Raw genomic sequence first — 15008 nt, forward strand, 5'->3', positions numbered from 1 at the left:
CTGCTCAATGCAAACTGTTATACTCTTTTTTCATGATTCTTTAATTAAAAGAAACCTGCAATGTATACTATTTTTTTTCTTTCTAGTACGCTCAGCTTCAGTGCTTTTGAGAGGAGTAGCAGTTTGATTTATGCATTAATATTCACGTACACAAACACATTCCCTGCTTGTTTCCTGACAGCAGTTCTTATCGCCATAATGACGCTCAGAATAATAGATGACGGTCTATTGTCATCGTGTCATTTTATTGTGGCTCTTTACTGTAAAAATGAGGTAGTCCCCCATCTCATAACCCCAATTCGTAGCTTAACTACCAGGCAGTTCGACCCTGTTGAGTTCATATGACTCAATCCCCAAAGGCCCAACAAACTGTGAGGGCATCTACAATTTTCATATTCATATACAAGAAGTCTTTGGTTTCCCCTGGCTCCCTTCATGGTTGATGACTCCTGTGGGATGCCGTAGGTCTTGGTCATACAGAGGAAGGGTTAGGGGAAGTTCAGAATCACCAGGCTGCTGTAAATCACATTGAAAGCGAGACGCTGAGTTAATTTGGCTTGAGGCTAAAGCAAGTGTTTTACTGAGCCCACCCCCGTCCCACAATACACTGCATCCCTGTTTTCTCCCACCCTCCCATCTGTTCACCATGTGCCACCTTTCATGGATCCAGGACAATGTGCATCCTGATAAAGTTCCATTGGCCTTTGGAATTAAAATAGACCCACATCATCACATACCATTCACCATACCTAGAGATTGTGCTAGTTCACAACTCGCGTTGTTTTGAAATATTATTAGCATGCATCATGAATGCTCTAATTCTTACTTTGCAAATTCCTTTAGTATCATTGATTATTAAACATTGATGTTCATAATGCATAATCCCAATGCACCAACACACACACACACAGTCACGTGTTTGAGGGGTGTGTCTACAACGTACCCCCGCGCACCAAAGATGCTTGATCCCTCTTCTCCAAATCAATGCAGCAAAGTTTGACCTTTCTCTTTGAATGGTTGCCTTGCCAACAGCCTCTGCCGCAGATGCTGTGAGGTCATCCAGACTCTGAAACCCTTTGACCCTCAAATTGCATCTCTTGTCGGGTTCTCCCACCAAGGAAGGACAATTGATTTAGGATTGAGCATTGCCATTTATAGCTTAAACTCAGTAGCCTTAGATGGTTATTGCATTTGAAATAGCCCTATTAAACAGGTTAACAAGAAGTGCTGATGGTCCATGCAGATGACATTCCAGTACAGGCATTAGTGACCATCCTGCAATAACAGAGCAGTAATAGGTACAAAGAGTTCCTCTCCAGTGCATTATGTTGATGACAGTGATGTTCTTTGGGTTTGTGGTGCAGATACAGAGAGCTGGTGGACACTATCCTCACTGACAAGAAGAAAGCATCCGCAGAGGAGAAGTGCCGCCACGTTCTGCAGCATTGCAAACTCCAGGGTTGGCAGGTGAGTTTGCAAATACTTTCATGTCTCATAGATAGTCAACTTATCTTCTGCCATAAGATACCTTATTTTGAGCAAATTCTGAGACTGCATCAAATGTGTCCTTTGCAATAGATGCAGTCCTAGAATCCATTATGACAGTATCATTAAAATCCCAAATGGTGGCCAAGACCAATTTTGAGACATATCTTTATCTTAAACGTGGATTCTATTTATTAATGACATGTATAGATAGATTGATGTAATGTACTATTTTACTCCACTTGAATGTGTGTTATGTGTTTTTAATCGTTATTAGGGTGTCTTCACACGTGGAAAGTTTGGTTCGATTAAAACGAACCCCGGTATGATTGATCTATTAGTGTGGTTCATTTAAATAAGTGTGAACGCTGCCATCCAAACACTGAGACTGCTGAAAAGATGGGTCTTGGTCCGCTTCCAAACAGACTGTGTGGTTCGAATGATAAATGAACACAACACGGGCCAACAACATGTAAACGGACCATGATGTCACAAGACCTAGGTTTTTTTTTCTCATCATAGTCATGATGTTGCCCATCACAGTTCAGTCCAGGCATCAGAACCGCATCTCCTAGCAGCAGAACATTTGTGTGTGACGGAGGGATTCCTGCCATTGTTTTGACGCCTTTAGATATGTATAAGTTCTTCCTGAGTACTCAGCTGGTCAGAATACTATATTATATGTAGGCTACACACATACAATGAGCACATTTTTCCCAGCACACAGCATTGTTTTGATGGTAAGTTCCATTGCAAAATGTACATTATAAAAGCCGACCAATCAGGCTGGTGTTAAAATGCCAATATGAACGCTAAGTGGACTAGGACCATTTTTTTTTTTTTTGTTTCACTCATTGATTGAACCAATAAACACCATAATCATCATATAACCATCCTACAACCTAAGCTCCACTCGTTGGCGCAATGGTAACCACAACATAAGCTATTTTATATATTTTAAGCGTGTATAATAATGGAACATTATACACAAACCAGTCTTTCCTTTAAGATAACACTTCAATTCAAAAATTCAATCCTATGCAAAGCATGCTGGGAACTAATATGATTATTTGTTTCTCTTCCTCTTCTCTGTTCAGATGGGCAACAGTAAGGTTTTCTTGAGATACTGGCAAGCCGATCACCTTAATGACCGTTGCCATCAACTGCACAGGAAGATTATTATCTGTCAGAAAGGTAGAGTGTGTTCATATTGTATGATCTGTCACTCGACTTGATATTTTTACTTCACTTAATCGTGTGTATGTGATTCAGTGGTGCGTGGCTGGTTGGCCAGACAGCATGTGTGTCGCAAGCTCACTTCTCGGCAGCAGGAGCAGTGCAACGTCCATCGGTTCCTGCAGGGAGCAGAGGACTTGGGTATGCGTGCTTATGACAGCCTGGTCATCCAAAACGCTGCAGATATCGCACGAGAAAATGACCGCCTCCGGGGTCACATCAGCGCTCCACCACTGGGTGAGCGTCCAGAACCTGTGGGCAAAGAAGAAGACTCGCCGAAACGGTAAAACTCGTGGCACACTTCTTTTTTTTTAATACCAACCATAAACTGTTAGTGATAGTTTTAAATAACTAACCATAATTTAAAATACTATATGCACATTCAGTTTAATGCAATTCTTAAAGGGATACTCCACTTTTTTTTTTTTGGAAATTAGAGTTAAACAGTTGGGTTTTACCGTTTTCGAATCCATTTAGCTGATTTTCTGATATTTAGAAGAATATAAGTAATCAGACAATTTCTGGTCCCATTGACTTCCATAGTATTTTTTTCCTACTATGGAAGATATATTTTTTCCTACTATGGAAGTCAATGGGACCAGGAACTCTCTGGTTACTTATATTCTTCTAAATATCAGAAAATCGGCTGAATGGATTTAAAAATGGTAAAACTCAACTGTTTTACTTTGAGGGAGTTGTAAAATGAGCCTATTCCAAAAAATAAAAATAGGCAAAAACAAAAAATTCAAAAAAAAAAGTGGAGTATCCCTTTAAAGGTACTAATTTAGGTAGCTATATGTGGGGTAGGTTGTCTGCCAATCATTTTCTCCCTATTGTTCAATTAGTTCTTAAAATACTTAGCAAGGTAATAATCATATTCATATTGGTCTTCTTTGGAGGATCTGTTAACAAAGATTTAGTTTTGTATGCTGAAATTCAATTCGATGTGGCAGATATGTCCTTGAAGGATTATTCTAGACTCTCTAATTGTCTAAATCAGGGGTGTCCAATCCTGCTCCAGGAGGGCCACTGTCCTGCCGCGTTCTGCTTCAACCCCAATTAAACTCACCTGAACCAGCTAATCAAGTGCTGCGTCCCAATTCGCTTACTTATACTACGCCCTAAAAGTATGTACTCTTTTTGTGAGGAAAAAGTACATACTTTTGAAAGAGTAGGCAAGCTTTGGGACATACTATCACGTCATCTTTAACGGACAGCTCTGTCGCGTGCTCCGTGCATCCTGTCACCGTAAACTGCCCTGTCAATCATCTTGTCACAGTTAAAATCCTCCATTCTATCTAATTTTATTTCCTACCGTTTCGGAGGGCACGTTCATCTGCCAGTTGTGGGTCTTTCATGCTCTCCTCGTGTTTGCAATTTGAATATAATGATGCATTTAAAACGTAATGGCTAAACGTGTCTTTACAAAAGTTCACAATGCTGCTGCAAATGAACATTGAATAAATTCATTTTCGTCAGGTAAGAGAGCTAAACCTCTCTACACAACCGCAGGGACTCGCGCGTCCTCCGTATCGACTACGTGTCTGTAGTTTTTTAACACTTTTTACTCGTGTTTGTAGTTCTAACCGATTCCTCGTCCAATCCTCGCGCAATGGTTTGTGGGCAATATCAGCCGTTAGAGTGTGCATCGATCTACACTTCGGATTCTGACCGGAAAAAGTAGACTATCCGGGTATCTTTGAAACACTCATTTCAACATACTACGATTTGGGACGTACTAATTCTATTTTTTGAATACTATTTAGGACGAATAGAATGCAATTTGGGACGCTGCAAAGGTCTTACTTGGCCTACTAGAGACTTCCAGGCAGGTGTGTTGAGGCAAGTTGGAGCTAAACTCTGCCGGACAGTAGCCGCGATTCCACTTACCCTTCAATTTGTGAAAATTTAAATTGTGAATTGAAAACGTCAATTTTGCACAAACTCCCATTTATCGCAAAATTGTTTTTACACCCGAGTGAGGTGGGTTTTTTTAGGCCATTTGAAAGACATATTTCGAAAAACTGCAATGGAAATAGTTTTGCGCATTTACAGTCACCTAACTTAGATGACGTATGTTTGGACAGAATACGAGACAGAGTTCTTTATTAAATTCATAAAAGACAAAATAATGACCAGAATAGTGGATTCTTAACCTCAAAGAAATGCCACAATTAAGATGAAGCAGATATAAGGGGGAAACACAGAGAAACACCATATATGTGCCACAAAAAATCGCAAAAATCTTTAATGGAAACATGCTTACTGACCCTTTAGGACTGAGTTTGAACACCCCTGGTCTAAATTATATTGTCATTTTGTTTGTAAAGGGAGAACAAGGAGAACCAATTAAACATCACATGAATGTTTATAGGTCCCTCAAACCCAAGTGGAATTGGAGTGTCTAATATAATCAGAGATTTTATTGGTTCTCCTTGTTATCCATTTGCAAACAAAATGAGTTTGCCACTGATGTCTGAAGTGCTTGGACTTTTTAAAGACATTGTTAGGGTTGTGGTAATTCACCAAAAAGATATAAAGATATAAAGCTATAACCGTGGCACATGTACTACCATCTACATTGTGAAGAAAGGTAAAACTCTGCAAACTGTCCACATCAAAACATTGTTGCTTTATTAAAACAATCCAAACACACAGAACTTCAATGGAATTTACGCATCAACAAATTGTCTGAAACTGATGGCCAGCAACGGTTGCCAAGGTAATGATAATATCAGGTAATCAGTATCATTGGTAAGGCGAGCTTAGCAAGGAGTCTTTTTTTAACGTGACTTTAATGTAAATGTATTCACACAAGCATGTGACATGGTCGCCATTGACATTAGTTGTGTCTTCTGCATATGACCATCTGCTCTTGTGGTGGGGATGGGCTTCTTGTTCTTCAAAACATGTACACACATTCATCGCATACGTTCATTTTAAGCATCACAAATGAGAGAGGTGCTAGTTATTGAGTGATGGGGGTTTCATAGCTAATCTAGATGTGGCACACTCAATCTGTGAGTGAAGAGGAGTTCCATCCTGCTAATCAGAGAGAGATAAGACCCACCCCCACTCTGGGTTGCAGAAATCTCCTTAAGGTTTTTAGTCACTGTAACCCCGCACAACCCCCTGGTCCCCAACACTCCATCGCCTTTCCCGCAAGAACAACAGATGGGAGCTCAGATTAAAAGGGAAATATCAAACAAGAGTGTGCATGTCACATTAGAGTATTACAGGAAGCTGCTTAGACTTAAATAATCAACAATGTAAATAATCTTTTCAAGCTTAGGTTCTGTATATCATGCTAATTTGATGTTATTGTTTCCCGGTATCATGAGGGGGGGGGGGAACACTTCACTTAAATTGAGAAGTCTCTGATACTTTAATTCCAAGGCATGCTGAAAAGCAAATGAATTAATTATTATATGTGAATTATGCAATTAATCATGTATAATAATGAATGTGGCTTAATTCAGATTTGAGGTACTACCCTGATGTTTTTTTTTTAATTTGGTTAATCTGCATATTGTGTAATTATTAAGGTTAAAAAATTAATTAATTAAAAACGTATTTGATTGATAGCCTTAGTATTTTTGTTTTATCTTTATGATTAAGGAAACACCCATTCCAGTTAGTGTAGTGTCCTGAAATCTTAGCCCAGATATGAATGGACAGCTTGACATTGGTGTATTGATTTTATGAAGGTTGAAACTGATCCTCTCACACTTGGCAGCTGCTTAGCACCTTCACTACCCATCATACAGTGCTTTGAGACAGGACATATGCTTCTAGCGTGATATTGGGTGAATGATTGAAAGCATCAAAATATGAATAAGGATTTTCTAGGTACTTGAGCAATAGCAGTCATGAATGACACTAGAAATCATATTTCAACAAGCAGTTTACCATTTAAATTTGTTGAATTATTCATCCGTTCATCCTTTTGTTTAGGGCTGTTGAAAAAATTGGGAGGGTCAATGATGTGGCAGGCCGTGGGGGGAACCGACCACTCCGGCATTTCCGCTCAAGTTCTGTGCCTCTCCCTCTGGTAATGGACAGCTTGGTACACTCCAGCATTGGAACATCAATCAAAGCAGCCCTTCAGCCTGCACCACACTCCACTGAAGAGGGGAATGGGGGGAACCTCTCTTCCCCACGAAAACAACCTCCTCCCAAACCCAAACGAGACCCAAATACACGTCTGAGTGCGTCGTACGAAGCAGTGAGTGCAGGGCTGAGTATTGCACCCAAAGACAGTCCTGCTGAGGGTCAAGCTTCTCCGTCTGGAAGCCCACCAAAAACCCAGCTTTCTCCTTCTGATCGTACGTATAAATATCAAATGCACTACATGGTTTGCAAAAGTATGTGGACAACTTCTAGTGTAAATGATGTACTGGCCTGCACAAAGCCCAAAACTGAATTCAGCTGAACACCTTGGGGATGAATCGGACTCAGAGCCAGACTCAGTTACCCGACATCAGGGTATGCTGTTGTTCCACAATGGGAACTTCTAACATCTTGTGGAAAACATTTGTGAAAATGGAAGCTGTTAGAGAATACCAGCTTGCTAGAGCACAACGCACGTGTGGTGTTCCGATGTCCACATACTTCTGGCCATGTACTGTACATGTTTTGAACAACAAAGCACAAATGTTTCCATCTACCTCAATATTGAGAATTGAATTTTAGTAAATGGCGTTTTCCTTTCCTTCCCAACTCATCCATCATCTGACTACACCTCTAGCTCTCTCTAAACCACGGCCTCACAGTGATGACTACAGCACCATGAAGAAGATCCCGCCCCCTAAGCCAAAACGTAGCCCTAATACCAAACTGACGGGCTCCTACGAGGAGATCTCTGTACCCTCCCCAGTACGCCCCACAGACATGAAACTTTTCAGCCTGGTACGAGGAGGCCACTGCTTGGGCCTCATCCAGCGAGCAGCATCTGCGGATGGCGCCCATTCTTCTGTACTAAGCCTCTACCCCTGCCAGGACGAGGAGGATGTGTACATTGAGATGGTAGGGGCCTCACGAGCCCTCAGCCTGGCTGACTCCCACAGTCCAGAACTGAGCGAGGCAGTATACGAGGAGATGAAGTACTTCCCACCTGATGAGGTGGGGTCAACTCAGGTGGTCAAGCCTGAAGCTGTCAATCCCACCATTACTAACATACCTGCCCCAGTGCTGGAAGTCAAGAGGCCTGTCACCCTGATGGAGTTCTCTGGCACACTCGGGGGAAAGCAGCTGGGCAAGGATGGGGCAGCATGTGACATTCCAGCTCCATTCCCCAACCTCCTTCCACACCGTCCCCCACTTCTTGTCTTCCCTCCGTCCCCTGTCACCTGCTCACCTGCCTCGGATGAGTCCCCCCTTACCCCTCTTGAGGTGAAGAAGCTGCCGGTGTTCGAGACCAATCTTAACTACACCAGCCAGGATGGGGGCAGCCCGCTCTCACCCCAGTACATCCGGCAAAGGGCTGATTCTTCACCAAGTCTTTCTGTCTTAATGCCAGACAAATCCACGCCACCCTTGACTCCACCTCCCCCTCCTCCCCCTCCGGCAGTACTTCCACCTCCCTACCGTCCTCCTTCTCACTTCCCTTTCCCCCCTGAGACAAACTTCTTGTCCCTGACCCGTGCAGCTTCTCTGGCTAGCACAGATTCCCCAAAAGTTTCCCATAAAATGGTGCACAGTCTGGCAGAGACGCCCCCAAGCAGTTCCAAGCCTCCGTTCTCCCCAGTGAAGACCTCACGGCCAGAGCCCCGCAGAGCTCACTCCTGCTCTTCCTCGCCTCTGCTCTTCAACCCTGCTAATGGGAGAGCCCTCACTAGTCCCCTAGATGAGCTTAACACTCTTTTCAGTTCAGGGCGCAACCTACTCCGCAAGTCCACCACAGGAAGAAAGATCAGAGACAGCGGTGAGTGAAAGTGTTTATGTGTTTGGGTGCATGTATTCTATAGGCTATGTAATTCTGATTCCATTTGTGGCACCAAACGGACCAAATAGTTCTCTCAGAAACTCCCCCCTATAGTTGAGCCAGTGTTGTCCAATGTCAGTCCGCTCAGACAAAGAAAGTAGTTTTGAAAGTGCCATAAGGAGTACTTAAGAATTGCTTGTCTATAGGTGCCATGTCAAGCTGGCATAAAAATTGAGTGTTTTAACATCAAAAAAATTATGCATAGCACTTTTATAAAATTCATCCAACAATGTTTTCTGTCATCCCTTACCCACCCTTATGTGATTCCTAACATTATTGCCTTTAATTGTATGGACAATATGAAAGTGAAGACAAAATGAAGACATTTTGAAGAATATTTCATATTGTCCATAGAATTAAAGGCAATGAGGTCCAAAGCACATACTGCATATTGAAACCTACAGACTTTCATAGTATGGACAAAAAAAAGGCATTATTCAAGATATATTATTTTGTGTTTCACAATAGAAAGTTTGGAACAGCCTGTCCAACCAATCATAAATGATGATATAATTTTCTTTTCTGTATGAACTATCCTTTTTAACTGTTTTTAACTCACATGACTCATCACATGCCCCTTTTCCACCAAAAAAGAACTGGTTCGGAACTGGTGCTGGTTCAAAGTTGGTTCGGAGTTGGTTCAACTTGCGAACCCTCTCAGAACCTGTTTGTTTTTCCACTGACTAGAGCGCCCAGGGAACGACGTCGTTACGTCACTGTGTACGTCGCCATACGTCTTAGCTAGAAACGCTTGCAAGTACAACATTACTTTGAGATTATATCTAACTCGTGTACCAAGAAGGCTTTAAAAACAATTGAAATATGTACATCTTTTAATCTTTTCTTTTGATATGTAATATTTTCTGATTAATTATGTACCCCTGTCTTGTGTCTTTTTTTCTTTCCATTTATTTGTTCTATACTGTGACTGTTTTCTTGTTTGCTTATAATGTTTTCAAAAAATAAATAAATAAATGAATAATAATAATAGAAACACTTGCGCCAACTTCAAGCATAACAATTACAAAGTCGGACTCCATCGTGTTTCTGCAAATGTTTCTCCTGGCTTTGCGTTGGTCAGAAAAGATGTTTAGAACACATCTAAACTCGCCCCAGCCCTCGACGTAAGCATGATGTGGTAAACGAACGGTTCTAGTCCAGCAAAGAGTTGGTGCCACTCTGGAACCAGTTTTCCTGGCCGAGAACCGGTTCTTTGGCTGACGAAACACAAAGAACTGGTTCGCGCACAGGCACCGGCTCCGAACCGGCTCTCAAAATGCTTTGGTGGAAAAGGGGAGACAGATCTTTAATATGTCTTAAATGACATATTTTTTATAGTTCATAAAAGGAGTTGCACTCACCAGCACACATGGTCATGCTAAATTTGACCAGAATAGTCTGGTCAAATTATTTAAACTTTCCCAGCACCAATGCAATTTCATATATGTGGTTATTGAAAAACACATCCTGTTTAGTATGGTTTTATTGACTCATCCAGTGCCAGGCTTTGTGTTTGTCAAAAACAGTGAGGTCAGTGCTGATAAAACAGACATTTAGCATAAAAGCCACAGCACTCTCTCTCTCTCAGAAAGCCATTCCGATGAAGGCAGAGTGTTTATGTAAGATCGAGGTTTAGGCTGTATTTTGCATCTGCTCTAAATCACTTTTGTTATGACACCACAGCAACCTTATCCAACAACTGCCCTTAAAAGCAGCTACACCATGCACCTAATGTTTAAACTGAACCAGAATGATCTGTAATGGTGTTCTGTTACGTTTAAAATTTAAAACATTACCCTTTTTTTCTCTCGAAGAAATTGAGAAAACTAATATATAAGGCACATTAAGTACATTATTCATTTAAGGAAAAGAGCAAGTGTTAAATGTCACATTAAAATAAGATAATTTGATGAGGAGGCGTTCTTAGGGAGGATGTTGGGTGTGCGTGGCGATTTAGTTCACATGCTGTGTCTTAACACGACCTCCTCCTCTTAACCTTTGTATTTAATTAAATATGATTTAGCGTACATCTACTCCCATCATAGATTTATGAGCGTGGATCCCATATGACCCCCCGACCCATGTGTGCGTGTGTGCAAAATGCAGTTGTAATCAAAATTATTCTACCCCCATTGCAATTGTGGTTTATTGGCAAAATTTACTGACTTTCAGCTGTCTGCAATGAACAATTCAAACAATTGAAGTGGCTCAACACAACAAATGTTTCAAGTGGATTCCCCAAATTCAACTGAAAATGTGACATTTAATGACATCTGCAGTCTTAAAACTATTGAACCTTTTCATTGTAAGCAGCATCTTTACTACTCGTACAGTGCTGTTTTAACCTGTTGCAAATGAGATGTATAACCAGACACCAGAAGTCAACTGTGATGGCTATTGTAGAATCTGAAATTCTTTACATTTTGTCATAAACCTGATTTGCAATGGGGATTGAATAATTTTGGTTACAATTGTGTGTGTGTGTGTGTGTGTGTGTGTGTGTGTGCGTGCGTGTGTGTGTGTGTGTGTGTGTGTGTGTGTGTGTGTGTGTGTGTGTGTGTGTATATATATATATATTGTATGTTTTCTGTTTTTTTTTTTTATTTATTCACTTTATTGTAAAGGGCACGGGGGGGTATTACCTTCAGGCACATGAATATTGCATGGACAAGAGATGATGTTGCTATGAAATATTCAATATCAAAGGATGCAGGTCTGCTGATGGATGTGAATTGCTGCAGTGCGTGTGTGTGAATCCCCAGAGTCGTGTGTGTGTGTATACATATGTGTCTTTGGATACGCACAGCGTCACTCCAGAGCAGGGGAAACTACTTTTTCATTACTGTACATGTCAACAAGTGTATCTGTGAAATGAACAAACATTAATCTGTAATATAATCTCTAATAATAATATTTGTTTTACACATTTTTTGTTCTCACAGTTTATTTTCCTTTTTAAGATTCATCACATTAGGTTATCTGGATATTTCCTTTTTTTTTTCTTTTTTTTTTTTTTTGAGGTTTTAATTAGCTTAATCTACTGAAATATTCTTCCTATTGTAATGAACTGTATGATCATCTGTCAGTCATTTGAACTGAAGCTGCAGTCCCGAACAAGACAGAGCCAACCCTTACTGTATTGATGATATGCTCTGCATGTCTGACAGTCATCTTATCCTGTGCATTTAATTTTCTTTTTCATGTTTGATCCTCCTAATTCAATGACATATCGATTAAACTAGCGTTCAAATGCTTGGGGTCAGTAAGATTTTTTTTTTTAAGACAATAATATGTATATTTAGCAACAATGCATACAATTGATCAAAAGTGACTAAATATATTTATCATGTTACAAAAGATTTATATTTCAAATAAATGATGTTCTCTTGAACTTTCTATTCATCAAAGAATCATGAAAGAAATCATCACGATTTTCACAAAAATATTAAGCAGCACAACGGTTTACTACATTTATGATAGCAATGTTTCTTGAGCATCAAATCAGCATATTAGAATGACACTGAAAACTGGAGTAATGATGCTAACTTTGACATCACAGTTATAAATCAATTAAGAATATTCAAAAATAAATGAATTCATACATGTACAAGTTATCATAATTATTATTATATAAAACAGTAAATTACAGTTTCAGTTGTAATGAAATCATGTGGCACAATACTTTTTTTTTTTTTTTTGTAATTCCATTTTTTCACTTTTATGTTGATATTTTTTTTTTTTTTTGGCTTAGGACTGTGGACCCCACTGTATCAATCTGACCCTGAAAGACTGAGAGAATGTCATCAGAATGAAATTAAATATTTGTTTTTATGAACCCAATTAATTCTACATCACTGTTCAAATACACATAATCATAAGTCAATGTAATGTGATCATGTTGAATACATAGAGTCAGTAGGGGTCCCAGACACAAAGCTGCAGTAAATGAATCTCTGACAACCTTGGCTGTGAATTCAGATGCTCGTGACATGAGAGAGATAAAGAGAGAGAATGTTGTAATGGAACAAGGCTGCTAACAGGGGTTTAAAATGGCAAATGACCCCTGTGCTATATCTATCCCTGTGACGGTCAGATCCAAGTAGACCCGCATACCGTGAGGCTTAAACATCCCCCTGCGCTTCCGCTCTCTCTGCCGTCAACGTCATCGAAAGACTCCATCATTCCCCCAATTCCTAGCCTGAGCAGCTGCCCCTTCAGAAATGTTAGTGAGTCAAGGTGACAGGTGTAGATCGACGGTCACAGCGAGATGGTCTGTGAGGCCTTACATGGTGCTGAAGCAAACGTTACACATCGTCTTGATGCGAAACAATGTATTTATTAAATGTTTTTATTCATTTCTATTCCATAGGACTCTCAAATTCCAACATTAACCTGCCAGGTCGAGAGGATCAAGGCCCAATCTCTCCGTCGTCACAGTTACAGGATAAAAACGCCAACAACCACACCTCTCCCAACTCTTCAAACCCGCCCCCCATCGAGAACGGCAACCAGATCTCCAATGGTAATGGCACAAGAGGTTTGGGGTCTTATTTATTAACCTTGAATGATTCAGCAAATACATGTTTAGAAGTTTAAGATTAAAATGTGAAACCACTCAAATCACACTTGCTGGGTTTTGAGATATATTTCCCCATTTGAAACTCAATTTCCCCATTCAAACTCCATTTGAAGCTTAGTTGTACTGTATGTCATTGGCCGCCCCAGCCTTGCTCCTAGATTTGTTTACAACAGACAGCACCAATGACTGTGTAACCTTTGCATGACACCACAGACAGAAAGACCAGTGGTTTACGTGCATGAAAACATATCAGAGATAAAATGAGAGAATAAAGGAAAAGGAAAGAATGGCAGATTGAGGGTGGTTAGTGGAGAGAATGGGATTGGAGAAACAGACGTGGTAAGATAAAGTGAGTTGACCCAGAAGCTATCACTGAGGCGGTCCACGATTAAGGTGAAAGACCCTGGACTTGATAAAGTACTCTCCTAAAGAGCCATCAGATGGCTCAGGGTCTCTCTGCCTCCCTTACACAAACACATACACTCACTCTCTTGGCCTTTTCTCCTCTCAGTGAGGCTAATATCGGGAGGGGGAGGGGGGGCGGACTTCCATATTCCACATGAGGGGATGTAGCAGAGAGTGGGTGGAAGTTTTAAACACCCAGCAGTGACCCATACACTTAGTCATTATATGCCTGCATCTTGAAGATAATGGTATATGATCTAATGTAATGTCCAGAAGGAAACACCAGTAATTCAGAGGCAGCAAAAGAATGGCGTTGAAGTTTTATGTAGCTCAGCTCAGGCATATCAGTTGTGATAAAAACAAAAAGTTTGAATATATGTGAAGTAGAGATTTGATACATATCATGATATTGAACTTATGATACGATATTATTGCGATACTTTAAGACACATGGTAAAATGTTAACAAAAAATGTACTGTTGATTAAAATGCTAAATTTGGTATTACATTGGGGGTGTAAATGACTAGGCTTGGACTTGGTGATGGTTAACCAATGCACCGGACAATGGTGACATCAAAATAAAAATATGATTCTGAAGCTGAAAATACAGAATTATTTCAGACAAATATGTTTATACTCTGTCACTGCTTAAGATATAATACATTTGGCATTATCAGGACCCACAAATATCCCCTCATTGCATTATTATGCATTATATTCAACTATATATATAGTAGTTTAATGTAGGACTGACTTTAAAATTCTGTTAAAGGGATACTCCACTTTTTTTTGGGAAATAGGCTCAACTCCCTTAGAGTTAAACAGTTGAGTTTTACCGTTTTTGAATCCATTCAGCCGATTTTCTGATATTTAGAAGAATATCAGTAACCAGACAGTTTCTGGTCTCATTGACTACCATAGTATATATTTTTGTCCTACTAAGGAAGTTAATGAGACCAAAAACTGTCTGGTTACTGATATTCTTCTAAATATCAGAAAATTGTCTGAATGGATTCAGAAACGGTAAAACTCAACTGTTTAACTCTGGGGGAGTGGTAAAATGAGCCTATTTCAAAAAAAAGTGGAGTATCCCTTTAACGTTTTTGCTCACACAGTAATTTTAATTTTGGGTGAACTACTGTATACACAATACAGATCGCCACTATCCAACATACATATTGTTACATTTTTGTATTGTGACACGATATATTGTTACACCCTTAATGTTTGGTACAAACAAAAATAAAAGAAATGTGTAAACTGAATGGAGAATTACAATGCACATTGAAGCAGCATATTCCAAGAATGTTACATTTAAC

General features: G+C 40.0%; 1 protein-coding gene across 7 annotated transcripts in view; it reads left to right on the top strand.

Moving 5' to 3' along the window:
- myo16 (myosin XVI) overlaps positions 1-15008 on the top strand; it is a 166552-nt gene that overhangs the window by 133977 nt on the left and 17567 nt on the right. For 5 of the 7 annotated variants that reach the window (XM_039683123.2, XM_039683120.2, XM_039683122.2 and 2 more), the window contains 6 exons: positions 1365-1467; positions 2583-2679; positions 2758-3004; positions 6676-7046; positions 7469-8644; positions 13074-13241. In XM_039683123.2, coding sequence (XP_039539057.2) covers positions 1365-1467; positions 2583-2679; positions 2758-3004; positions 6676-7046; positions 7469-8644; positions 13074-13241 — 2162 coding nt within the window. The remainder of the gene's footprint in view (positions 1-1364; positions 1468-2582; positions 2680-2757; positions 3005-6675; positions 7047-7468; positions 8645-13073; positions 13242-15008) is intronic. The other 2 variants (XM_039683121.2, XM_089133334.1) reach the window with 1 other exon arrangement.

The sequence above is a fragment of the Pimephales promelas genome, chromosome 7, assembly GCF_988280905.1.
Source record: "Pimephales promelas chromosome 7, fPimPro1.hap1.1, whole genome shotgun sequence".
Taxonomy (NCBI): domain Eukaryota; kingdom Metazoa; phylum Chordata; class Actinopteri; order Cypriniformes; family Leuciscidae; genus Pimephales; species Pimephales promelas.